The sequence below is a fragment of the Delphinus delphis genome, chromosome 19 (assembly GCF_949987515.2).
Source record: "Delphinus delphis chromosome 19, mDelDel1.2, whole genome shotgun sequence".
NCBI lineage: Eukaryota > Metazoa > Chordata > Mammalia > Artiodactyla > Delphinidae > Delphinus > Delphinus delphis.
The window spans coordinates 11095474-11121940 of record NC_082701.1 but is presented as its reverse complement, the minus strand read 5'-3'; the positions used below and the strand labels follow the sequence as shown (position 1 = coordinate 11121940).

The window sequence follows — 26467 nt, the reverse complement described above, 5'->3', positions numbered from 1 at the left end:
GAGAATGTAACTGCAGTTTCTCCACGAGACCAGGAGCCAGCTGTGGTTCTCAACGTTTCTCCTTAAGGATGATGCTGTTCATACTCGAAGAGGTCCCTCTCCGGAGATTTCAAAATCCATTAAAGGATTTTACCTAATGAATAGTTCCAGTCCCTGCGGGACGGGAAAGGCATTTTAGCTTTATTTTATAGATGAAGTGTAGGGGTTAAATCACTGGGCTGGGGTCCCCAGGGACAGAACAAGGAGCCCTGGCCACCAGCTCTTGGATCTGACAGCCAGCACAGCCGGGAATGAATGTCCAGTAAGCCTCCTCCAGCATGGCCCTGCTTCTCTGCCTTTCCATATTCTGCTAAACACGTCAGATGAAGGGAAATTGGATTCATAAAAATCAGTAAGTAAAAAAGAGGAAAGTCAAGTCAAATAGAGCAGAGATGCCTGGGAATACAGGACCTGGTCTATTCAGACACACTTGAACTCTGTGTGCTAGTATGAGCCGCCTGCCACCCAGTGGGCTGCATGTCCAGGGCTATGAGCTCTGTAAACGACCTGGCCAGGTCCTGCTGGCCTCGGTCCTGCTGGGTAGTGGTCCAAGAGAAACTTGCACCTCGAGCTGATGGGCCTGGCCTCTCCCCGTCTCGGGTGTGGTGTCCCTGGGAAGAGGGGAGTTTCCCTGTAAGGCAAACCCAGGAGGTCTGGATGTCAGGGTGGAGTTCAGCACTCACTCCAGGGTTGGGGTCAAGCGGAGAAGGAAGAACCTTTGGGCTTGGACTTTTTACCTCTGACATCTAGTGAGCAAACTTTCCATAAGCAATTACCAAGTTCCTGCTATGGACTAATAACTAGGTTAGGCATATCATATTCTCCAGATTCAAAAAGTAAAATTAAATCATTAAGATCTGGAAGGAGGAGACCTAAAACTGAAAGTAAACCAAACAAATGGGTTTGGGTCGGGGAGCACATCTCCAGCCTGCAGCTCAAACTCTGGGAGCTCCAGATGCCCAGGTCTCCGTGCATGCCCTGACAACCAGGACTGGCTGGAAAACCTTCCCTGGGCTGGGTCACAGGGGGTGACAGCCTCCCCTGGGAGCGCCTTCTAATCCGACTGCCACTCCTGCCCCCACCTACCGTAGCATCACAGGACTCCCAAGGAACACCTGACTGTTCACAGACTCCCACTCCCATCAAAGTGAACTCAGAAAATCAGGGCCAGCTCAAGCGACAAGCTGCCTTACCAGGACAGCTGAAGACAGGTCTCTCTAAACCTCAGCCAACTACCCCTGGCTCCTGGTACCTGTCAGCCACACCGGGGTTTGAGTATAAGTGGGAGTAGCTGAGTAGAAGCCATGCTAGTCCCTGCTTCATGCAGTGAAGCAGCTCAAGACAGGTCCCCAAATGGGAATTTAAAATGTGGGAGTTTCTTTGCAACTCAGCCCCAATGTAAATAGGGGTTAGTCCTAACAGTAAAGAAAAATTAGCCCAGAGATCCCTAAGGATATTTTGAACTCTATAAAATGCTCTTTTCACCCTACAGCAATTCTAGAGGGAGTCTTAGATTATAAGAGCCCTGAGGCTCTAAGATGCGGGTCCTCCTACTTGACCCTTTCCCATGTCAACATTCTTCTCAAAGCCCAAGGCGCAGATCTTCGCTTGCCTGTGAAGTAGGGAAGAAGGATAACACACACACACACACACACACACACACACACACACACACACACACACACACACACACACACACACACACACACACACACAGGCATGCACAGTACTCCAGAAAAGGGAGAATGAGTTAGAGGAAGCTTAAAGGAATTGATGACCCCCAAATATGGTGTGTGAGGCAGAAGTTCACCAAGCACAAAAGGGGTGCTCCCTTGCACCCCTCAGCTAAAATCCGGCACCAAAGTGCCATTGTAACTGTCCAGCTATGCCCTTACCACAGATAGGAGGCAGCTGGTCTTACTCACTTTATACCTGAACTTAGAAACCTTCCTTCCTTTTCTTTTGTCCTGGGCAACGTTGCAGAGATAAGAGTACTAAACAGAGCATTCCTTTCACCCAGCATGGCCCATACTGTCTGAAAGTGGTACTTAGCAGCCAGAGAATGTTCAAGTAATTTAACCAAGCAAAATGGGACGACCTGCTTTCTCCTCTCGTACCCAAACCAGGCACCACCTCCACGCCTTATAAGAAGGAAGCCGGCCCCTCTCATTCCCCTGTAGACAGCTCTTGGACCCCATTCTTGGCCTATCCACCCTCCCTGGGTATGATGACCTGCTCTCCTGGGGACAGACTCTGCGTACTTGCCTTCCTTGTCCTTGAGAAGCGATGGCTGACCAGCCACAGTCTTGACTGAGCAGCCACAGACAAGCAGGCTTGACAGGCGCATCTGTCTGGGCCCTGCCCACAGGAGCCGAGCCTCACTCGAGCCTCCACGCATCAGTGAAACGCCAACACATTTTCCCACAGCAGGGAGGACGGGTGTGAAGGGTTTGTTTTGCCTTTGTGAGAACCGCAGGAACCTTCCGAGAACTGCCCGTGTATGTGGTCAACCCACAGAAGACGGTGATTGAGAAGATGATGGAAAATCTTGGAGTGGATAGAATCTTCTCTTCTATGTGAACAGTCAGCCCATAGATCCTTCAGAAAAGTTCTAGGAAGTTTAGGATAAATTCTGGACCTCTTCTTTGGTTCTCATGAGCAATTCTGGGAAGTATCTAAATAGTTCCAATAGATCCATCTAAAATCAACATTTGATAATTACTATTTAAATTTAAATGAAAGTCTTGGTTCTTCTATGTTAAGATATATCCAGAATGTGATCACTCTTGCCCTTTGCACTGCTGGGATCTGATCAGCGCCTACGCAGACCTCTGCAATGACCTCCTAGCTGCTTTCTCCATGCCCCCCGAGGCAGGCTCTCAACACAGCAGACAGGGCCTCCCTGCTAAAGGATGAGTCAGGTCATGTCATTTCCTTTGCTCTACAAATCCTCGAGGACTAACCATGCCCCACAGGTGAGACTCTGATTTCCTGGTACTTGCTGACCCTATTTGCATTTACCTGCTCCACATATGGGGCCTCCTTGCTAGCCTTTGACTGCTCCAGGCACATGCCAGTCCCAGGGCCTTTGTACTTGCCTCTGCCTGCAATGCTCTTTCCTTCACCTCCTTCAGGACTCCACTCAAGGGCCACCTTCCTAGAGAGGCCTTTCCAGCCATTCTATTTAAAATTGTAGGACTGGGCTTCCCTGGTTGTGCAGTGGTTAAGAATCCACCTGCCAATGCAGGGGGCACGGGTTCGAGGCCTGGTCCGGGAAGATCCCACATGCCGCGGAGCAACTAATTCTGTGCGCCACAACTACTGAGCCTGCGCTCTAGAGCCTATGAGCCACAACTACTGAAGCCTGCGCGCCTAGAGAAGGTGGTCCACAACGAAAGAAGCCACCGCAATGAAAAGCCCTCGCACTGCAACGAAGAGTAGCCCCCGCTCACTGCAACTAGAGAAAGCCCATGCACAGCAATGAAGACCCAATGCAGCCAAAATAAAATAAAATAAATAAATAAATAAAAGGTCTCATTAAAAAAAAGTAAAATGGTAGACTTCCCACACGGCTCTCCATCCCCCTTTCCCTATTTCATTTTTCTCTATTGGACACACTGCTCCCCGGCATATTATATATTCTAATTATTTATCTGTCTCTTGCCTGCCTCCTCATGACAAGCCTGAAACTTCCAGAGGACAAGGATTCTTGCCTTTCTTGTTTTCTTCTGTGTCCCCACCCTGAGAAGAGTGATGCTCCATGCATACTAGTTGGGTGAATCAATAAGCATTGGTTGGGTGCCTGGTTCCCACTGATGTATATACTACTCAAGAAAGAAGGGACAATCATAGTTCCATGGCCTATATGAGTAGCAAGGACCTTAAGGATTCTCCTCCTGACAAAGGCAGTTTCCCAAGGTCACACAGCTAATTGATGAAGGAGCAGCAACCAGAACCCAAGTCTCTTCCTCCTGGTGAGTGAGAGGGATGGGGCTGCGGCCGCTCGGGGCAGAGTAGGTAAGAACACAGGTCCGAACTCAGATAAGAAAACAAGTTCTTGGACCAGAGCCCCAGCCCTGCTGCACATCAGCTACCCTCTGGGGCAGGTTATTTAAACCCTCAAGCCTCAGCTTTCTTACTTCTCCAGTGGGGCTAATAGTGGCACCTGCTTCATGGTGGGAAAGCACTTCTCTCTGTGCCTGGTGCATAGAAAGTTCTAGATAGTTATAAAAAACTCAAAATGCTGTCCTTCCAGGTAAAAGAGGGGGCCAGAGCCTCACTAAGCCTCTGTTAAGAACAGAAATTCCGAGCGTTATAGGACCGGAGTTGAGAAAGCCCCAGCCCCCCAAGGTCCATGAGCTTTCTGAGGGCAAAAACCGTTTCTTAGTCACCACTGGGTCTTCAGGAGCACCCCGACTGACAGTTATTCTGTATGACACGGGACTATAGCTGTGTACACAATTCTAGGGTCAATCAAGCAGCATTTTGGTAACCTGGCTCAGGGGGAAGAGTATGTCCTGGAGAAACTCCCAAGCCCCAGGGGGCACCAGGATAGCACCACCTGGTGAGCACAGCCCCCGGCAGCAATCAATAAAGGATCCAGGAGTGAACGATAGACGGTCATTGTGAACGCCCTGGGCACTCTGTGGAGGGCCTCTGTGTGCTACTTTATCCATAAAATGTAGGGAGTTGGTGGGGGTTCTGGGTTTGCCTTGGAATCAAGATGCTAACACCACTTGCGAATGCAGGTGCTACAGGGAAGGCCCTGTAGGAATAAAGTTCAGACTCGCAGCAGAGAGCACCCAGGGACAGGGTTCCAGGCTGAAGTGTGGCTCGCTGGCCTCTGCATGGGAGCACGGACCCCCCCGCCACTAACCCTGGCCCGCACCAAAGCGGGGAGTGGGCCAGGGGAAGTCGGGAAGCAGCAATTTCCACAGGAACAGGTGAGACCGGTCATTCCCTGCTGCTTCTCACATTTGAACATGCAACTGCCTACCTGACAACTCCCCTTGGATACCTAGGCATCTCAAATTTAACCCAGGGAAATCAGATCCTTTTTTTCCTTTTTTTTAAGAGACAGGGTCTTGCTAAGTTGGTCAGGCTGGAGTGCAATGGTTATTCACAGGCGCAGTCCCACTACTCATCAGCATGGGAGTTTTGACCTGCTCCATTGCTGACCTGGGCCAGTTCACCCCTCCTTAGACAACCTGGTGGTCCCTCACTCCCGGGAGGTCACCATATTGATGCTGAACTTAGTGCGGACACTTGATTGGCATAGCGTGCTACAGCCCAGAAATCCTGGGCTCAAGCACAGATCTACTATAAAAAAAGTTTGTTAATTGAGGTGAAATTCACATAACATAAAATTAACCATTTTAAAGTGAACAATTCAGTGGCATGTAGTACATTCACAATGCTGTGCAACCATCTCCTCTATCTAGTTCCAAAATATTTTTGTCACTCCAAAAAGAAAACCTGTGCCCATCAAGCAGCCCCTCCCCCCATCCCCTGGTAACCACTAAGCTGCTTTCTGTCTCTATGGACTTGGCTAATTTGGACATTTCACATCAATGGAATCATACATATGTGACCTTGGAGGTCTAGCTCCTTTCGTACAGCATAATGGCTGAATAATGTCCCATTGTGTGGGTGGACCACGTCGTGTTTATCCATTCATCTGTCAGTGGACACTGGGTTGTTCCTACCTTTTGGCTGTTGTGAGTCCTATGGCTATGAACACATGGGCACATGTGTTTGTTGGATCTGTTGGTTTTGCCCTTAAACCAGCACAACACTGCTGCCCATGGCTTCCTCATCTCATGATGGTACCACCCAGATGCTCACACCTGAAACCCAGGAGCCAATTTTCATCCTTTAAACCCTAACAGCTCCCTCTATCCCATGTGTCAGCCCTGTCCAGAATGTCTCCTGAGCCCTCCTCTCACCATCTCCACTGCATCAGCTCCAGCAGCCACCACCACCTCTCCAACGGGGCTCCCAGCTCCTCTCTGGCCCCTTTACACCAACCTTTCAACCTCTTGCTGCAGTCAGGTCATCTTTCTACACTTGATCTTAGCCAAAAGGGTGAAAAGTGAAAAGCAGGTCATCTTCCCAAACTGTTTATCAGAATGAATCCTCTCCCCACAAAGAAAGACAACCCTGAAGTGGCTCCTATGGCAACCATGATGCATTTAAACTCTATTTCATAGTCTATAAGACCTTTTATGATCTGGCCCTGTTCACCCCTTCTCCCACTCCCCCTCTTGCCGACATTCTCGATGCTGCAACCATGCTGGCTTTCTGTCCCTTGATTGTGTCAATCCCCAGTCCACCTGGGGGTCTCCACACTCCCTGTGCCTTCTTGCTGGAACCTGGGATGTTACTGCAGCCACCTCTTCTCACAATTCACGTGGAACCTTCCTCCAGTCACCTGGTAAATCTGCAACCCATTAAGTCTGCCACTTTGCCTCATTTTATCTGAATCACAGAAATTACAAAGCCTACAGTTATTTATTGCCCTCCTCTGGAACACAAGCTCCATGAGGACAGCACTGTCTGTCCTGTTTGCCACCCAATACAGCCCCTGGAACAGCGCCTGCACCAGGAAGATGCTCCAGGCACATGGCCAAAATGTCAGATGCCAGCAGTGTGGAGTCCCGGGTCCAGCTGGGTGGGATCTGGTGATGTTTAGTAAGGTGCCCTGCCTGCTGGGTGGGTTAGAGGTGGCTGTGCCTACAAAGGAACAGTGTTTGTCATTTAATACCAGGTGATAGGTGAGGTTTCTGGCAGGAAGTCGCTCTTTGGGTACAGCCCCTAGGATCCAGGACATCAACTCCTGTGGTGATGATTTATGGAAACCCAGCCCAGCCCAGCAGCACTACACCGAATCTTCCACCCATCCCAGACAAGATGAGCTGACTTGATTGTGTACATCCAATAAAGGTTCAGGGAAGAGGCAGGGCAGCTCCTCAGGTAGCGCCCGCTGAGCTGCTCCTGTCTTGCCCACCCCTCCGGCATGAGCTGGGAGAGTTCCTGGGCTCTTCCTCCCCTCTTGTGGTGGACATCCAGGCACACCACGCTGTACTAGGGCAGCGCTGGGGAACAAAACAGACATGGGCCTGCCCTCCTCGAGATTAGTCTAATCAGGAGAGATAACCTCCCTCCCACAGATTTGGAAAGCATGGGAAGTGAGGTGCAGGAGACAGAGGGCTGTGCCCAGACATAACAGGCAGGTCCACCTGGGTGACCCAGAGCCCTGGGACAAAGGATGCAGGCGTGGTAAGTCATATAAACACACTTTTTTGGGGACTCAGAGTGGGGCAGCTTCTACCCCTTGCTGCGCTGGAAGTTACTTTTAACTTAACAGGCTGGGCGTTAGTTTTCCCAGCAGTAAAATTATTAAGACAAGATATATGCCTGCACTCCTTAGTTGAAATTGCAATGGAGGTTTCTGATAAAAATTGAAACATTAATCTGGACATTTAAGCAGTGGAATTATGTACTGACAACTGATGTGGGCTGTCAATTCTTGCTTTGTAAGTACAGTTGACTTTTTTTTTTTTCTGATCAGAAGTTTCTAGGAGATAGCTTTTTTTTTTCACATCTTTATTGGAGTATAAATGCTTTACAGTGTTTTGTTAGTTTCTGCTGTACAACAAAGTGAATCAGCTATATGTATACATATATCCCCATATCCCCTCCCTCTTGAGCCTCCCTCCCTATCTCATCCCTCTAGATCGTCACACAGCATCGAGTTGATCTCCTTGTGCTATGCAGCAGCTTCCCACTAGCCATCCATTTTACATTTGGTAGTGTATATATGTCAGTGCTACTCTCTCACTTCATCCCAGCTTCCCCTTGCCCCCCCGCCACCGTGCCCTCAAATCCATTCTCTACGTCTGCATCTTTATTCCTGCCCTAAAAAGGAATGAAATTGAGTTATTTGTGGTGAGGTGGTTGGACCTAGAATCTGTCATACAGAGTGAAGTAAGCCAGAAAGAGAAAAACAAATACCAATGTATATATATGGAATTTCAAAAAGTGGTACTGATGAACTTAGTCACAGTCGACACTTGAACAACAGGAGTTTGAACTGTGCAGGTAACATCTACAGTGTTTTATATCATGTGAGGCAATATTGATGTAGGTACTGAGAGACGGATGATTCATCTTGTAAACATGTAACTGAAAGCGGGGTCCGGCGGCTCGCCCCTCAATGGCGAATAAAGAGGCAAGGTTGGTGGAAAGGAAAGTTTGCTTTATTGCTGAGAATGGCAGGTGGGGGGAGGCGGACACCTGTCCAAAGGCCAACTCCCCCCACCTGACAATCAGGGGGCAAGAGTTTTTATAGGCAGAGGGAGGGGGCTACATGTAGAAGCAGCACAGTCAGCTGACAATCATCTTGAAATTGGTCCTTGGTGGTCTGACCAGCATCATCTTGATAGCTTTAAGTACAGTTAATCTTCAGTTCCATGGTCTGTTTGTTCCCACTTCCTTGAGGCCAATTCTCAGGATTGTGGCAGCTACAGTCTGGTCATCATGTAGTTAACTTCTTCCACCTGGTGGGGGCTTCAGCATCTATAAGACAGCTCAGAGGACACGGCTCAGAATATTATCTACAGCCCTTGTGGAGGAACTAAAGGTCCTTGACTTTGCTTAATGACTAAACTATCATTATTTAGTCTTGGACGATTTTCTTTTGTTTCTGCATCTTCCCACTTTGATTTAACTTATTCTTTGGCTAAAGTTTTACCACAGACAAAAGGCAGGTGGAGGACAGAGGGGAAGGACCATTGTGTCCTGCTCTGTTTCAAACAGACAATGTAAACTTGGGGTATCGATTATTACAGTACAGTACTGTAAATGTATTTTCTCTTCCTTATGATTTTCTTAACATTTTCTTTTCTCTAGCTTACTTTATTGTAAGAATACAGTGTATAATACATATAAATACAACATGTGTTAATCGACTATAGGTTATGGGTAAGGCTTCTGGTCAACAGTAGGCTATTAGTAGTTAAGTTTTGGGGCAGTCAAAGGTTATACTTGGATTTTCGAATATGCAGGGAGTTGGCGCCCCCAACCCCCATGTTGCTCAAGGGTCAACTGTGGAGGCTTAGGTCCAGCATAACATAGCTACGCAGAGCAAGTATTTCAACAAATAGGGAGAAGAGCCAGGCATGTTCCAACACACGACTGCCTAGGTTATTCTCACCTGCCGTTGATAAAGCAAAGCACGTTTCAGGGAATTCCCTGGTGGTCCAGTGGTTAGGACTCAGCGCGTCCACTCACTTCGGGGGGTGGGGGGGCCTGGCTTCGATACCTGGTCAGGGAACTAAGATCCTGCATGCTGCCTGGCAAGGCCACAAAAAAGGAAAAAAAAAAAAAGCAAAGTGCATTTCGGATCTCGGATCTTAGTGACACTGAGACCTTTGGTGAGCATCGTACAGGCCTTATGAAAATTGGCACCGTGTTTGAGAAAAAAAGAGAAAAACCTCTTCTCCTGAGAGGAGCTCTTATCCTGGTTGCAATTACCCAGAGCCCTCTTTCCTGAGTAATAAAAACATGGCTCTCTATGACCTATTGTGCCCACTGCCAGCTCCTGGTTCCTGGAAGAGTGCAGGTACACTCCTTATCATCCCAAAGAGGCCTCCCGGTGGACCTGCCCCTTCTGTCGTTATCTTGGGGGAGGGGTCAACCCCTTTGATTAGAGGACCCTCAAGGAGGACTAAGGCCAAGTCGGCTTGGTTGCCACTGCTTCACTTGAGACCTTTGTTCCCTGACACATGCCCACGCCCACTCCTGACTCTCGTCATCTTCACGGACTGTGGTCTAAAAAGTTATTGGCGCCAAACAAAAGGAAGAGGGCTTTAAGATGTGAATTCAGACATTGAGCGAAAGGGACATTGCCAGGAAAATGGCATAAAATATAAATATGTGAAGGCAAGAGACAAGTCCAGGGGGATCATGAATAAGATCAAAAATCTCTCGATAAGTACAAAAGAGGCAATCATCCTCTTCAAACTTAGTAGAAGAGTGCAATAATTTCATCCCCTCCCCATTGATATCAGATTCATAAAGTCAGCGATCTTCAGTTTACTCTTTCCCCATACCCTTGGCAAGGTTATTTCACATGCTGTTAAGTACCTAGAGCAGCACCATCTAATAGGAATACCACATATAATTAAAATGTTTCTAGTAGTCATATTTTAAAAAGTAAAAAATGGGTGAAATTAAATGACATATTTTAACTCAGTGTATCAAAAATATGGACATTTCAACACATAATCAGTATAAAAATTATTAATGAGGTCTTTCACATTCTTTTCTTATACTAAGGCTGAAACCTGTGTGCGTTTTACGACACTGCCCTAGGGCACAGCTTGCAAAACGGAGTGTGGGCAACTTCAGAGAGGGTAGTGTATAACTCAACTCTTTGTGGAGTGAGAAGACATAAGAACTTATATTTGCATTTTATTTACTTTAAAGTCTAAGAAAGAAATTCAGATTTATAAATATTTGACTGATACTGGCATCCTTATCAGGCATGTTTATCAGGTCAATTATCTTGTAAGGTCTGGACATATTCCAAAGTCAGGGCAAGAGCTTCAGGGCAAGTAAGACCCCCCCATTTCCTTGTTCCCTGTCAACATACTGCAAACCTCTGCATTCTAAGTGCGCCTGGTTTAGTGGATAAAATGATTACCGCTAAAAGTTTTCACTAAATTAACCTTCACAACAGGACAGCGTTCAAGCAGTCCTGGAAAGAGGCTGTTAAAGAGATGAACGATGTGCCCAGTGATGCGAGGCAAGCAAACAATGAGAAAGGACAGAGCTTGAGCTTGGGCAAGTGTAAGTTTCACAAAGTTAAAAACGCTCTTTTCACACAACACAGATGAACGCGCGTCAGGTGGTGACGGTGGTTCGGGAGCCGGATTTTTAGAGGCACTTAAAGAAGTTTAGGGTAACATGGCATAACTGGAAATAGTCTACAGGGCAACCGAAAGCCGTCACCTCCAGGGTCATCTTTTCTGCAGGGCGGGATTTATCAGCACCTCCGCCAGACACGCGGAATCCAGGGCCTTAATGAACAGACGCACAGTCCAGCAAGGCGCGGCCCAAGGTCACGCGGCCAGCTCTGGGGGTCCTGGTGCCGGGGGCCGTCGCAGGACCCTTACTCTCCCAACACACTCGACCCCGGGTAGGGGCTTTTCCCTTAGGGGGTTAAAAACCGGCCTGGGGGTGTTAAAGTGAGAGCTGACAAGCAGGCAGTTAAAGATTCCAGACTTTCCAAAAGCAGACAATGTGCAGTGAGGTTTTCCATCGGGCGGCAATGATAACGAGTAGTAATGCGTTTGCCGGCGTCCCCGGCCGGCGACAACGTCGGAACATGCGTACACACGAAGGAATGGATACCGGTGGGGACGCGCGCCCAGGTTCCCACTCGAAGCAGGGCCGCCTGGAGACCCCGCCCTGAGCAGGGGCGCCCTGGCGCGGTCCGCAGCCCGTCTGCAGGGGCGCGAGGTCTACCATCCCGCGCGGAGGATCCAGTTATTGGAAAGGGCTACATCAGCCGAAGAGCCAGGCCGGGAGTACCACACCCAGTACGAACCGCTGGGCCTTGCCGCCTCCGCACCGTTTGTAGGGGTGGGCGGAGCACGGTTCCGCGAGATCCCGCGGGAGCCCCTCCCGCGCAAGAGCCGCAGCACCGCCCCTTTCCCTGCAGCAGGCGCCCTTTCCCTTTCACGTGACCAGGAGCTCACCGCCCCTTCCGAGGCTTGGCCCTGACGCACGCTCGTACGCACGCACGCACGCTCGTGCTATGACGTCAGTTCCTGGCACCGGCGGCGCGGGGCCCTGCTTCCGCTTTCCTCTGAGACGCGAGCTTGGCTCTTAGCCTGCTCGGAATCATGGCGGCTACAGCTACAATGGCGACGTCGGGCTCGGCGCGGAAGCGGCTGCTCAAAGAGGAAGACATGACCAAAGTGGAATTCGAGACCAGTGAGGAAGTGGACGTGACCCCCACGTTCGACACCATGGGCCTGCGGGAGGACCTGCTGCGCGGTATCTACGCCTACGGTCGGTGAGCTCGGGCCGCGGGCTAGGGTGCCCGCGGGGAGGCGGGGGGGCCCAGCCGGGGGTGGTTCCCGAGACTGGGAGTGCGGCCGCCGCGGGGCTGGGGGTCGGGGCTGAGGCCGAGCCCGGGGGCCCTGACGGGCGACCCCTGCCCCCAGCACGTGTCCCCACCCCCGTCTGTGTCGGCCGGTTCGGGTGCTGTTTTCCCGGCGGGGCGCCATGCTGGGTCACGCGAGGGCTGCAGCGTCCCGCGAGGTCTGCAGGGTCCTCCTTGCACCCCGGAGTCACTCATTCAGCAGATGATTGTCTTGCACCTGCCAGGTGCTAGGAACGTGCGCGGCTCTAGGCACTGGCGGCTTAGCAGTGAACCAGGCAGGCCTTAGGGAGCTTGTTATGTTTGGGAGAAGGGTTATATAGTCAGTGGTAATGGCTACGAAGAAAATAAAGCGGGATAACTTTATAAGCGTGATTGGCGAGAGGAGAGAGTTAAAATAGAGCACATAGGTAAGGGGGCTCCCAGGAGTGGCTGGCATTTGAGCTGAGATCTGGGCTAAGGAACCCGTTATGAGAAGATTATGGTAGAACTGGGCAGCTGGTGCCAGGACCCTGCAGCTGGGAGCCTTATGCATTCCAGGAACAGAAAGAATCTCCCTGTCCTGGGAGCCTAGGGGCGAGTTTTTTTTTTGGGGGGGCGGCGCAGATCTTGAAAAGCATGGTGCGAGGTGATAGAGTTTGAATTTTATTTCTAAGTGCAGTGGGAGGCCATTGGAGGGTTTTAAGCAGGGAAGTGATGGGATCAGATTTACAGTCACAGGTGGTCCTGGGTGTCTGGATATGGGGGGAGGTGAGGCAGGAGAGGAAGCAGGGAGATGTTAGGAGGCTTTTGTTCCAGTCCAGGGGAGTGATGATGGTATTGTGGTGGAGATGGAGTACTAACAGAGTTTGCTGATGGGTTGAATGTGAGCAGGAGATGAAAGTCCTGGATGTTTGAGTAACTGGGCAGGTGATGATGCCCTCTCCTCAGGCGGGGAGCACTCGAGGGAGCTCTTCTTGAATGAGGAGAGCTTGAGGGACCTGTAAACCATCCAGTAGGAGATGTCAAGGAGGCAGTTGGGAAGAGTTCGGGTTGGGGATGTAGATGGGCGTGATCAGCATCTATGCTTAATGCCTGGGACTGGGGCCGACATCTTTTTTATTCAACAGTTCATGATGTCATGACAGTCTAGCACAGAGAAGGTACGGAGGGAATGCGAGGTGAAGAACCATTGCAGCTGGCCCTCGTAGTGTGGCCGACATCCCTGCCTGCCTCTTGGCACCCAGGACGTCCCTGCCCTAAAACACTGTTTTTAGTTTCCCATCTATTTGCTGGGTCATCCTGAGGGTTTAAATCATCTGTTATATTTGCTTTTGTGTTAGATGGGAAATTGTACTACATTTTAAAAGGCTACCAAAATTAATTAAAGTACATTATTTGTACGTAAAGTTTTGTTTGTTTACTTGGACAGTAGAGGGGTGGTGTTGTAGTTCATGTAGCTGCATCAAGGCAGGAGGAGTAGATGAAATGGGGTTGTAGGTGATAACAAACAACCTGCAGACTTACTGCTGGTGGGGAGTGGTGACTACAGCACTGATGGGTTTATATTCCTTTTTTTAACTTAAAAAGTAATACAAAAAAAAACCCATTAGTGCAAGTTATTGTAATATAGTCAAACAATACACAAGTAATTGGAGTAAAATATGAGCCTCCCTCACCCCATTCTCCAGGAGTAACCACCAACATTTTTTAACCTAACTGGGGTGTCTCTGTTTTGCAACAGTGTTCCTTAGAGATTGTGTCTGTGTAAGATGGTATGTTAGTATAAAAATCCACTTCAGCCTACTTCATTCAGCAGCTGTTTCTTGAGAGCTTAGTACGTTGGACATTGGGTTAAGGAGGGGGTGGGGGATTTTAAAAAGGTAACATCCTTGGCACAAGGAGCTCCAGTGTATGGTTGCAAGTATGCTGTCTTAGTGGTTAGAGCTCAGTTTTTCTGTTTTAATTTACAGGTTTTGAAAAACCATCAGCAATCCAGCAGCGAGCTATTAAGCAGATAATTAAAGGGAGAGATGTCATTGCACAGTAAGTCTGCTCATGCAGAGGGGGAGTCAGGTGCTGGTTAGCACAGCAGTGTGTAGTTCAGTGCTTCTTCATTCAGATGCTGTTACCAGCTCTTGCCTTGACTTCAGCTATGGGCTGTTTGTTTTTAGTTTTGCATCCTCCACTCTAGAAAGCTTTCTTTTTTTTTTTTTTAAGCCAGATTTACTTAACCTATTATTTGGCATATGGAATTGTATATAATACTCTTTTAATAACATTATTCCCTATTTGCCTAATTTTTAAAGACTCATTGACAAAAAAAAAGTCTGAAGTCGTAGAAAAGAATTATATAAAGAGGAATCTTTTTTTTGCCACCTCTAACAGCCATTCTATAGATTCTGCAGCTCTGTCACCCCCTGCTGCAAAGGCCACATTTACTGTCCTTATCACCCGTGATTTAAAAGTTGTGACATTATGCCTGAGTCCCACCACCTTGCAGTTAAGATATTGGTCAGGGGGTGTGGGGGAATCGACTTGGAAAAAGCTGCCCAGTGCTTCTGCAGCTCATCTCCTCAGAGCACTGCTGGGGCGGGGGTTACATGAATGGGAGCAGTGGCATGTAGCCCATCACTCTAAATCCCATTTATCTGTGTTTTCTTTACTAGATCTCAGTCTGGTACAGGCAAAACAGCCACCTTCAGTATTTCTGTCCTCCAGTGTTTGGATATTCAGGTAATCTTAAACTTCTCTTTAATCCTAGGAAATACTTCCTTTACCTTCTGTAACTACAGTGTTCAAGAGGTACAGTTCTGGGCTTCCCTGGTGGCGCAGTGGTTGAGAGTCCGCCTGCCGATGCAGGGGACACGGGTTTGTGCCCCGGTCTGGGAAGATCCCACATGCCGCGGAGCGGCTGGGCCCGTGAGCCACGGCCGCTGAGCTTGCGCGTCCGGAGCCTGTGCTCCGCAACGGGAGAGGCCACAACAGTGAGAGGCCCGCGTACCGCAAAAAAAAAAAAAAAAGAAGTACAGTTCTTAAATATCTCTAGTTGTACTGATTAAGCACATTTTTTAAAGAGAATCTTAAGTGCACACTAATATCTGAGCTAATATCCTGTCATAAATTCCTTTTTATTTAAACTGAGAGTCTTTTAAAAATTTTTATTGAAATTTTGTTGATTTACAATGCTGTGTTAGTTTCGGGTGTATAGCAAAGTGATTCAGATCTATATAGTTCCCTGTGCTATACAGTAGGTCCTTTTTGGTTATCTCTTTTTTTACATAGTAGTGTGTATATTTTAATCGCAGACTCCTAATTTATCCCTCCCTCCACCCTTTCCCCTTTGGTAACCATAAGTTTGTTTTCTATGTCTGTAAACTGGGAGATTTTTTTAACTAGTGGAAATTCTTGTCTGTAAACAAGAATCCTGACCAGTATACCCATTATCACTGGATACGCAATTTAAGTAACATTCAGGTTCGCTTACCTGAAATCAGATGTGTGGTTAACTTGAGATAATATTCAAAATAGATCTGAGTCTGAATTAGTGCAATCTACCGTGAAGATACTGAGATTCTCTATTTTCCGACAAATTATTTTACCAGGTTCGTGAAACCCAAGCTTTGATCTTGGCTCCAACGAGAGAGTTAGCTGTACAGATCCAGAAGGTAAGACAGTTAAAGATGGCACTGTCGTATTTGCAAGTACAGTTCACCCTAAACAACATGGGTTAGAACTGCATGGATCCATTTATATGCAGGTTTTAAAAAATGAATATGTACTACAACACTACATGATGCGAAGTTGGTTGGATCCAAGGTTAGGGAGGGCTGATTGTAAAGTCTGTGTGGATATCTGACTAAGCTGGAGTTGAGCAGTCAGTAGGTGGGCCGGCATACCTAACCTCCCTCCCTAATCCCACGCTGTTCAAGCCAACTGATTGACTTAATCTAATCCGGTTTTTCTGTTCTGTCAGGTTTTTTTCCCCTGATTCCTAACATTTTGTGATAAATCACATATGAGTTGCTGGTTTGTGTGAAGTCATTGTTAGTGTAGCTTGTGTGATTCCAATAGTTTTTTACAATCTTAGAATTGTAATTTTCTTCCAAAAAAATTAAAAATAATTGTAAGTATTTTGTTTTTATAGTATAAACATTTTGGAAGTGTATCTATTAAGATGTTAATAGCATCTGTGGGTGGATAGGATTATGAATTTTATATATTTTCTTATTTTTCTGTAAATACATACTGCTTTTGTAATGAGAAAACAGTAAAACTGACTTCATTCTGGCACAGAAAAGAGTGGAAGGAGGAGACTTGGGCTCTCTGTAGTTTTATGATAGAAATAATGGCATAAACAATACCCGGTGGTCATCTTAAACTAGAATAGAAACAATCTTCATTTTGGGGGAACTCAGATGTTTCGGACTTCATAGCAGTCTTGGGGCAGACTTTGAACGTGAATCTGTTTTAATTCAGGGCCTGCTTGCTTTGGGTGACTACATGAACGTCCAGTGCCATGCCTGCATTGGGGGCACCAACGTGGGGGAGGACATCAGGAAACTGGATTATGGACAGCATGTTGTCGCTGGCACACCTGGGCGTGTCTTTGGTAATTGCTTTTGTCTATAAAAAGTGCTTAAACAATAGAGGACCATTTTCAATTTGATATGCTACATAGTGGATTTTTGCATTTGAGTAACTTGTAAGAAGTGGAGGGAAGGTCCCTGAAATGCTGTGGAAACTGGTTGAAATGGCTGGCTCTTATAGCCTGAGGTCTACTTATTTCAAAATCTGATTTTATAGATATGATTCGTCGCAGAAGTTTGAGGACACGTGCTATCAAGATGTTGGTTTTGGATGAGGCTGATGAAATGTTGAATAAAGGTATGAGTAACAAAAGAATTCATTTTCTATTGATGTAAAATTCTTAAATTTTCACCGTGTAAAATGGAAATGTGGAACTAATGAACTCAGTATAAGTAGTATGTTCTTTGTGGAAAACAGTTATGCCCTGGGTGCACTTAGGAACATAAAACTGATTTTTTTATGGTAGTGGTTTGTAAGACTGATGACAACCAGAACAACAGCATTTCAGCCAAACTGATGGGGTACTGCTCGTTGTGTGGTGGGTGAGCACAGATGGCTGCGGCGTGGAGCTGGGATGTGGTGCAGAGATGCCTGGTGGTGGGGAAGGGGTGAACAGATAGCTGAATAAATCTTTGTTACATGGCAGTAGGGTATTTTGTGGTTTGGATGTTCCATAATTTATTTCACTAGTTGTATTTTATTGGTTGTCCAGGTTGTTTTTACTCTTTTATCGGTTATTTTTCAAGGTAAATTTCTAGAATTGGGGTGTATTTCATGTATTTCTCCCAAAACGTATGAGGACAAATATGTGAGGACCCGTAAGTCATAGCAGTTTTGCTCTTAGCACAGCAACTGGGAAATGCATAACGACAGCTGTCACCTTGGTTGAGTAACAGCTGCGGGCAGTACCTCACAGTGTCTTCAAGCCTCCCCTCCCTGCACACCCCCCTCCAGTCTTACTTCCATACCAGGGGGTCGGGTGGGTCGTCCCCTTAGACATTGGGGTCACCTGGCTTGAAGGGAATATTTTGCTTCTCAGGAGTCACCAGTAACTCATGGGGTTCTTCTCAAACGTTTTCCTGTTCCCTGGTTCTTGAGCAGTTCTCTCAGGAGCCTAGAGGCTGATGCCACCCCTTGGAGCAGCCCTCCACCCACCTCTGTCTTGGGCCCCTTACCTGGAGGCCCTGCTCTTCAGCTAAGTTAAAGGTACAGTTACTACAAAGTGAGGTCTCCAGAACCAGTGGCATCTATGTCAGCTGGGAACGTGTCGGAAATGTAGCTTCTGGCCCCCTGATCTCTACAGTCAGAACCTCGCAGCCACCTGTCCCCTTCTCACACATCAGCCTCCTAACCCGTCCTGCAGAGGTGGTGGTGTGGTGACCCGAGGGCCAGGTCCTGCTTGCCATTGGGTTTTATTCAGCCTGCACCATATGAAATAATGTAAACTAGCTGCATTATTTAATTGGGAGGTTTTTAAATTAAGGTATAATTGACATGTAACATTTTCAGGTGTACAGCATGGGTCAGTATCTGTGAGAGATTTTTTTTTTTTTTTTTTTTTTTGCGGTACGCGGGCTTCTCACTGTTGTGGCCTCTCCCGTTGCGGAGCACAGGCTCCGGACGTGCAGGCTCAGCGGCTTTTTATTTAAGTGGAGATTTTTTTGGTGAAAATCTAGATCTCGGGCATCCCTGGTGGCACGGTGGTTGAGAGTCCGCCTGCCGATGCAGGGGACACGGGTTCGTGCCCCGGTCCGGGAAGATCCCACATGGTGCGGAGCGGCTGGGACCTGCGAGCCATGGCCGCTGAGCCTGCGCGTCCGGAGCCTGTGCTCCGCAACGGGAGAGGCCACAACAGTGAGAGGCCCGCGTACCGCAAAAAAAAGAAAAGAAAAAAATCTAGATCTCTAGATTTATTTAAAATGTGTTAGATCTGGCCACAGTGGATGCATACCCTCACAGAGCAGCAGCAGCTGGAACTGAGATGTGAAACTACCTGCAAGGGTCTGAGGTTGTGGGCTCAGGGCTCAGGTTTCTGTTGCTTTTACCTGTTGGCATCCAGGACTCTTGGGTGGGGCTCTGATCCCTAGAGCACACCAGGGAGAGGAGAGGGGATGTGAGAATTTGGTCCAGCTCTGGAAGAAGCTTCCGTGTGAAATCTTGCACCTTTACAGTCACAGTGCTGCATCCAGTTAAATGTGAACAGTTGATGTGCAACTTCTGTTTCAAAGTGTGCAGCCTTAAAAATTCCCCGTGTGTCTCATTCCTCATCCCAGGTTTCAAAGAACAGATCTACGATGTGTACAGGTACTTGCCCCCGGCCACTCAGGTGGTGCTTATCAGTGCCACACTGCCTCATGAGATCCTGGAGATGACCAACAAGTTCATGACTGACCCTATCCGCATTTTGGTGAAACGGTGAGGATGCCCTACTTCTCAGGTGGGACTAAAACATAGCATAGTTGTATTTGGGTTTTAAAACATGAAATTTCTTTTTAATTTTCTCTTTTGAAAAGCCAGCTTTTATATAGTCTCCTTTGATCCAGTAATTCCAAATTTAAAAATTTGCTGATAGTATTTACTTATTGATGGAATTATTTACGATTGGCAGTAAAATGTGTATTCTATTGAACAGCCGAACACTTTGTTTAGAACCATATACAAGGTGTGGTTAAAGGTTCATACTGATCCAGGGCTTGGGCCCATGTGGTGGAAGTGGCGACTCCTAGGAGGATGTGGCTGGCGGGAGGGGCGGGGGTTTAATGCCCAGGCTCCTGGGCCGCTGGGGGTTGGGCCCGTGCCTGGAACAGTCCCTGGCCTGCGCACGTCCTCAAGTTTTGGTTGGAAGGATGAGTTGACAGGATTGTGTTTGTCCTCCAGTGATGAACTGACTCTGGAAGGCATCAAGCAGTTTTTTGTGGCTGTGGAGAGAGAAGAGTGGAAGTTCGACACGCTGTGTGACCTCTATGACACGCTGACTATCACTCAGGCTGTTATCTTCTGTAACACCAAGAGGAAGGTGCGCGGCCATCCTGGCTCTTTAATGTCCTTGTGGCGAAAACCAAAGATCGGTTTTCATAGAACTTAGGTCAGGTATTTTCTGTTGAGGACCAGAATTACGTGCTTTAGGCTCTGGGTACGTGGTCTCCTCGGGCAGCCACTGGGCTCTGCCCTTTAGCTCAAAGTCACCGTGGACGATGAGCGGACAAGCGGGTGTATCCAGGGAACGTGTGCAGGGTGTTGATCTGGTCCCTTGACTGAAGGCTCCGGGTCATTGGTTCAGGTGGGGCCTGGACACACGTTCTTTGAGCTCCCAGGTGATGCTGATGTGCCGGCAGAGCTGAGAACCCTGGCAGCTCTCCTTGGAATAGGAACAAGATTTGGACCACATTCCAAAAAAGATTTGAACTTAAATTTCAAATGAGAACCGTGACATATTGTCTTTTAAGAGAATTTTTGCCCCGATATTTGCTGGGCAGAATTAAGTTTTCTACACAGCCAGTGAGGATTAGCGTGAGTTTTGTTTATTTATATATATATATATATATTTTTTTTTAATTTGGCCGTGCTGGGTCTTCGTTGCTGCGCATGGACTTTCTCTAGTTGTGGCGAGCGGGGGCTACTCTTCGTTGTGGTGTGCAGGCTTCTCATTGTGATGGCTTCTCTTGTTGCAGAGCAAGGGCTCTAAGCACGCGGACTTCAGTAGTTGCAGCACACAGGCTCAGGAGTTGTGGCTCGCAGGCTCTAGAGCACAGGCTCAGTAGTTCTGGCGCACGGTCTTAGTTGCTCCATGACATGTGGGATCTTCCCAGACCAGGGCTCGAACCCCTGTCCCCCGCATTGGCAGGTGGCGTTCTTAACCACTGCGGCACTAGGGAAGTCCCTAGCCTGAGTTTTAAGAGCACTTGTTTATGAATATTCGAATTGGTTCTGCAGGTAATTGACATGAAATCCTGTATACAGTCTCTGGTTTGTGAACTTATGGCAGCATCTGTTGATTCCATCTGTAGGTTGACTGGCTGACGGAGAAGATGAGGGAAGCCAACTTCACCGTGTCATCCATGCACGGGGACATGCCCCAGAAGGAGCGTGAGTCCATCATGAAGGAGTTCCGGTCGGGTGCCAGGTGGGTTGGCTGAGCTCTCTGCTGTGGTCCTGGTGCTGGTGCTGTGGGCCAGCATTTACGGGGTGTTACCCGAGTTTTCCCCCCCACAGCTGAGCTTGGGCAGGTCACCAACTTGCTGGTGAGCAGGGCAGCCACTGCTGGTGTGATAGGTTAGGCTGAGATGAGAACTAGCCTTAACTACGTAGGTTGGTTGCCTTATTTAGAAGCGTATTTTTCTGTTTCCAAATAAATGGAGATTTTCTGTTTATCTTTTTGTATTGGTTTTAGCTTAATCCCACTGTGGCCAGAGAACCCACTTTGTGTGATTTCATCCCCTCAGTGTGTATTCAGACTTGCTTTGTGGCCCAGCACGGGGTCGGTCATTTTACAAATGTTCTCTGTGCTTGGACAAGATGGGTGCTGTGTGGTGTTGGATTTCAGTTGCTAGCTGTATTTCTCAAACCTGCATCCTTACCCTTTTTCCCTTAAGCCTTGTTTCATCAGTGTTGAGAGTGCCGGTTTTCCTCTTGGGGGTTCTGTCCGTTCTTGCATTATGGGTCCAGAGACCTGAGTGTACAAGTTCAGAATTACTACATTTCTGGAGGATTTAGCTTTTGCTGTGGAAGTGTCTGCCCTTCTCTACTAGGGCTTTTGTCCTGAATCCTGCTCTGTCTGACCAGCAGCACCGGCTCTGAACGCTTGGTGTCTCCTTAGTACCACCTTTCTTCCTTCACCTCTGGTTTGTAGACTTAAGCTTTAGATGGATTTCACGCAACCAGCAAATAGTTGGGTTTTATTTTTCCTTTTAATCTAATGATAATTGCTGTCTTTTTTTTAAATTTATTTATTTTTGGCTGCATTGGGTCTTCATTGCTGCGGGGCTTTCTCTAGTTGCGGTGAGTGGGGGCTACTCTTTGTTGCGGCGTGCGGGCTTCTCATTGTGGTGTCTTCTCTTGTTGTGGAGTATGGGCTCTAGGCGTGTGGGCTTCAGTAGTTGTGGCTCGTGGGCTCTAGAGCGCAGGCTCAGTAGTTGTGGTGCACAGGCTTAGTTGCTCTGTGGCATGTGGGATCTTCCTGGACAAGAGCTCGAACTTGTGTCCCCTGCACTGGCAGGCGGATTCTTAACCACTACGCTACAAGGGAAGCCCATAATTGTCTTTTAACTGGAACATTTAGTCCAGTTTCGTTTAATGTAAATACTGATATATTTGGTTTTAAATTGACCATCTTATATCTTGTCATTTCTCTTGTGTGGTTCTTTTTTCTTTCTTTAGTTTGGATTTTTTGTTGTTGTTATTCCTTTTCCCCACTTTTTTTTTTTCCTTGCGGTACGTGGGCCTCTCACCGTTGTGGTCTCTCCCATTGCGGAGCACAGGCTCCGGACGCGCAGGCTCAGCGGCCATGGCTCACGGGCCCAGCCACTCCGTGGCATGTGGGATCTTCCCGGACCGGGGCACGAACCCATGTCCCCTGCATCGGCAGGCGGACTCTCAACCACTGCGCCATCAGGGAAGCCCTCCCCACTTTTTATTTTGGAAAATGTTTCTTTCTTTATGTTATTTAGTGGTCACCCTGAAGAGTCATCAGCAGCTGTGGTTGCTTGGTACTTTTACCATCTCCTCTGAGAGCACAGAGAACTTGAAACCCTGACTTCAGTGACACCCCCCCCAGACTTCTGTCACTGTTGTCATGTGTTTTAATTTACATATATTCAACCTCAACAAGAAATTTGCGCTTTATATCATTACATAATTCATATAATGAATGCTGCACAGTGACCATACTCATTACTCTTGTTTTTCCTTTATCTCTGAGCTTCCATCAGGGATGCATTTTAATATATACATATATATGTATATATTTTTTTAATATATACATATATATACATATTTGTTTATTTATTTTGGCTGCACCAGGTCTTAGTTGCGGCACATGGGATCTTTAGTTGCGGCATGCATACGGGACCTAGTTCCCCGACCAGGGATCAAACCTGGGCCCCCTGCATTGAGAGTGCAGAGTCTTACCCACTAGACCATCAGGGAAGTCCCAGGGATGCATTTCCTTGTGCTTGAAGAATGTCTTTCTGTATTTAGTTTGGGTCTGCTGGTAACAAAATGTTTAAGTTTCTTTGGAAATGTCTGCTTCATCTTGAAACACCTCCTTCTGATGTGTTGAAGGAGGCAATCCAGGCGGGATCAGTCCCAGACATCCTGTGGACACCAAACTCTGCAGACATTCTAATCCCTTATATGAAGTGGCCTAGTGCAGTCGGCCCTCTCTATCTGGTGTTTCTTGGTTGTGTCAGTCCTGTGGGGATGTCACCTGCTGCTGCTCATGTAAAACAGTGTCTTCTCTGCAGGCTGCTTCTTAGGTCTGTTTTGTTTATGTGGTTTTACGCTGATGGGTCCATGTGTGATTCAGTCTTACTCCTTCCGTTTGGCACTTCTGTGACTCTTGGCCTTACCCCTCTGTTGGTGCTTTGGCCCCATTCTTTCCTCTTCCTCTAGGGCTCCAGTTATATGTGATTATCTGGCAGGATTATTTTCTCCTATTCTGCTGTCCCTTCAGACTTTGAATGCTTCTAGACCAGCGATGTCCAATAGAAATATAATTCAAGTAAACATATGTCATTTAACCCAATATATCATATCACTTCAACATGTAATCAACATTAAAAATATTAACGAGGTTTTTTGCATTTTTTTTGTACTAAGTATTCAAATCCAATGTGAATTTTACACCGTAAGACAATCTCATTTCAGACCAGCCACTCTGGTGCTTGGTGGGCTGGTGGCCTCAGCATTGGATAGTGTGGGTCTGTGGTGTGTCAGATTCTGTCCTGTGTGAAGGACAGAGAGGTGTGAGTTGCATTTCTAATTTGAAGATACTGTAAACACTGCACCAAAATCAGTGAGGCCGCTGTACTTGAGTTTTTGCTAGACAAAAGTAAAATGTCCTTCCCAATTATTGGTATGGGACTGGCTCGAAACAAATTAAATGTAGTAGTGTAAAAGATAGCCAAATTGTTTTTTTTTTTTTATCAGCACACATGACCTAAGTAATGAAATATACCAAACGCGCCTTCTGAACGCGGCTTTCTGGTGCTGTCCCTTGTGCTTCAGCCTGCAGAGGGGCCAGTGTGAGGGGCCCTGATGTGTTCGTAGCCGGTCTGACCCTTTTATGCTAAGGTGATTGTCTCAAATGCCTTTCTTTGTGCAGCCGAGTGCTCATTTCTACAGACGTCTGGGCCCGGGGGCTGGACGTGCCCCAGGTGTCCCTCATCATTAATTACGACCTGCCCAACAACAGAGAGCTGTACATACACAGGTAGGCAGCACAAGTTTTTCTTTGGTTTCAGTCTTGTTGATGGGTTTACTGAAACCTTTTTTGCTATGTTTACTGAAGTGATTTTGCTTTATTGTTGAAGAATTGGGCGATCAGGTCGATATGGCCGAAAGGGCGTGGCCATTAATTTTGTGAAGAATGATGATATCCGAATCCTCAGAGACATTGAGCAGTACTACTCCACTCAGATTGACGAGATGCCCATGAACGGTAAGACAATAAATCCATATTTGTGATTGTTTTAGAGAGAGCTTCCTGGTTCCTGGTTTGGGGCACTTGAGGTTTTTCCCGCTTTATTTTTCTTTTGTTTTTGAGAAGTCTTTTGTGAGCCTTTAGTTAAATTTACAAATTTTCACTTGTTTGTATTCTTCCTTCTTGTTTATCTTCTCTTTCAGTTGCTGATCTGATTTGAACAGTCTGCTTGCTGGAGCCTGTTCACCTATTTTGTATCAATTTGGAAATATTTAGGGGCGGTTTCTATTTAATGGGGTTTATGTGAATTCTCTTCTCAAAGCCCCCACAGGACAAACTTTGGAGATTCTGCCACCTTTTCTTACCCGCATGTAAATAATGCATTGCTTTAAGTCTTTTTCATTAAACATTTAAAACTTTTCCCATAAACTCTAATTTGTATTTCTTTTTAATTTTTGTTTGCCCTCAGCTTTTCTAGTAACCTGCTGTCTGTATGATCTTGGGCAGTCATTTCACTCTTTTTTGATCTTTAAGATGGTGAAATGGAAGTGGTAAGCTGCCTGGCCTCTCCACACTTACCCAGATTGGTACCCAACCCCATTTCTTATGGATGGCAGGTGGGGGAGTTGAGACCATAAATACTTTTCTCTGGGTTGGCCTGGGTCTGTGTGCCCAGATTCAGAGGGGCAGGATGGCACCCTGGGCAGATAACCAGGAGGAAGGATTCACCAGCCAGGCTCCCTCTGGACTAATGAGCCCACCGGTCACAGGTGAGGAGGGGTTGTGCACAGGGCACCATCGGTGATTCAGGGAGGGGCAAGCAGGAAACAAGCCAGAAGGTAAGACACCTGAGAAACTTAACTTAATTGAGATGCTGTCAAGTAAGGTAACAAAGAAATGGCAAACATCCACGGAAATGTGTATCCTTGGGGGTGATTCAGAAGTGTTATGTTTTCATAACCATTAACGCTGAGTGTTGGTGAAGGTGTAGGGGGCGTGATGGTGGTGTTAGTAGGTACAGACTTTTTGGAAAGCAGCCTGGCTCTTGGGCAGTAGGAGAAATTAGAATACTTCCCTTTGAGGGCGTCCTTCTGCGTAGGCAGTAGTCTGGAGTGCAGACTGCACAGGTGAGCTCACCAGTGTCCTCCAGCACCAGGAAAGGAGTGCGTATCACTGGGGGCTCGGGGAGGGAAGCAATGGGACATTGGCACTGACGCACGTGGGTGGAGGTTCTTGGGCAGGTGCTTGGGGCCACTCGAGTCACAGGTCAGGTGGGTTCAGCTGTAATCCATGGTGGCTAAGTGTTGAAACAAGGGGCTGGTGTGTCAGGTTAGACAGAAATGTTCACAGCATTATTCATAATAGCTGAAAAGTGGAAATAACCCAAGTGCCCATCGACTGAAAGATGTGGTAAGTACACATGAATATTATTTGGCAATAAGAAAGAATGAAGTGCTGACACGTTGCAATATGGATGAACCTTGAAAATAGGCTAACTGGAAGAAGCCAGTCACAAAAGGCCACAGTGTTTCCATTTCTGTGAAATGTCCCAAATGGGTAAATCCATAGGACAGAAAGCAGATTAGTGGTTTTCTGGGGGCTGAGAGGTGGAAACAGGGAGTGACTGCTAAAGGGGACAGGGCTTCTTTGGGGGTGATGAAAATGTGGAACTAGACAGAGGTAAGTGTTGCACAATTCTGTGAATGTACTAAAAAGTACTGAATTGTACATTTTAAAGTGGTAAAATTGTGTGGTATGTGAACTATACCTCAGAAATCGGGCAGTCTTATACTTCCTCCTCTAAAATTATACTTAGACAGAAAGGGCATGAGCAAGGGGGGAAAATATTTGCAAAGCATATACTTGACAAAGGACTTAAACTAGAAAATATCAAGAACTTTAAGTGTAGGTAGAATGGTGGTCCCCCCAAAATGCCCACATCTTAATCCCTGGAACCTGTGAATATGCTACATTAAATGGTAAGGACTTTGCAGGTGTAATTAAAGATTGAGATGAAATTATCCTGGATTATCCAGGTGGACCCTATCTAA

General features: G+C 47.2%; 1 protein-coding gene and 1 non-coding gene across 2 annotated transcripts; one reads left to right on the top strand and one right to left on the bottom strand.

Moving 5' to 3' along the window:
• The first annotated feature begins 11899 nt into the window (after positions 1-11899).
• EIF4A3 (eukaryotic translation initiation factor 4A3) lies at positions 11900-24864 on the top strand. The gene is made up of 12 exons (XM_059997610.1): positions 11900-12117; positions 14161-14233; positions 14857-14923; positions 15793-15855; positions 16667-16799; positions 16994-17074; positions 19051-19192; positions 19655-19793; positions 20785-20900; positions 24099-24206; positions 24307-24434; positions 24620-24864. Exons 1-12 carry the CDS (start codon positions 11949-11951, stop codon positions 24634-24636), a joined length of 1236 nt encoding a protein of 411 aa, XP_059853593.1. The 5' UTR covers positions 11900-11948; the 3' UTR covers positions 24637-24864.
• On the bottom strand, positions 22849-22921 carry TRNAE-CUC (transfer RNA glutamic acid (anticodon CUC)). The gene has a single exon. It is a non-coding gene; the product is annotated as a tRNA-Glu (tRNA).
• Positions 24865-26467: the final 1603 nt, after the last annotated feature.

Bases quoted from the DNA above. Each gene is read 5' to 3' on its own strand.
- EIF4A3 (XM_059997610.1), top strand. From the start codon at position 11,949: ATGGCGGCTACAGCTACAATGGCGACGTCGGGCTCGGCGCGGAAGCGG. The intron at 12,118-14,160 runs GTCGGTGAGCTC...TTTAATTTACAG, and splicing joins GCGCGGTATCTACGCCTACG to GTTTTGAAAAACCATCAGCA. The intron at 15,856-16,666 runs GTAAGACAGTTA...GTTTTAATTCAG, and splicing joins TAGCTGTACAGATCCAGAAG to GGCCTGCTTGCTTTGGGTGA.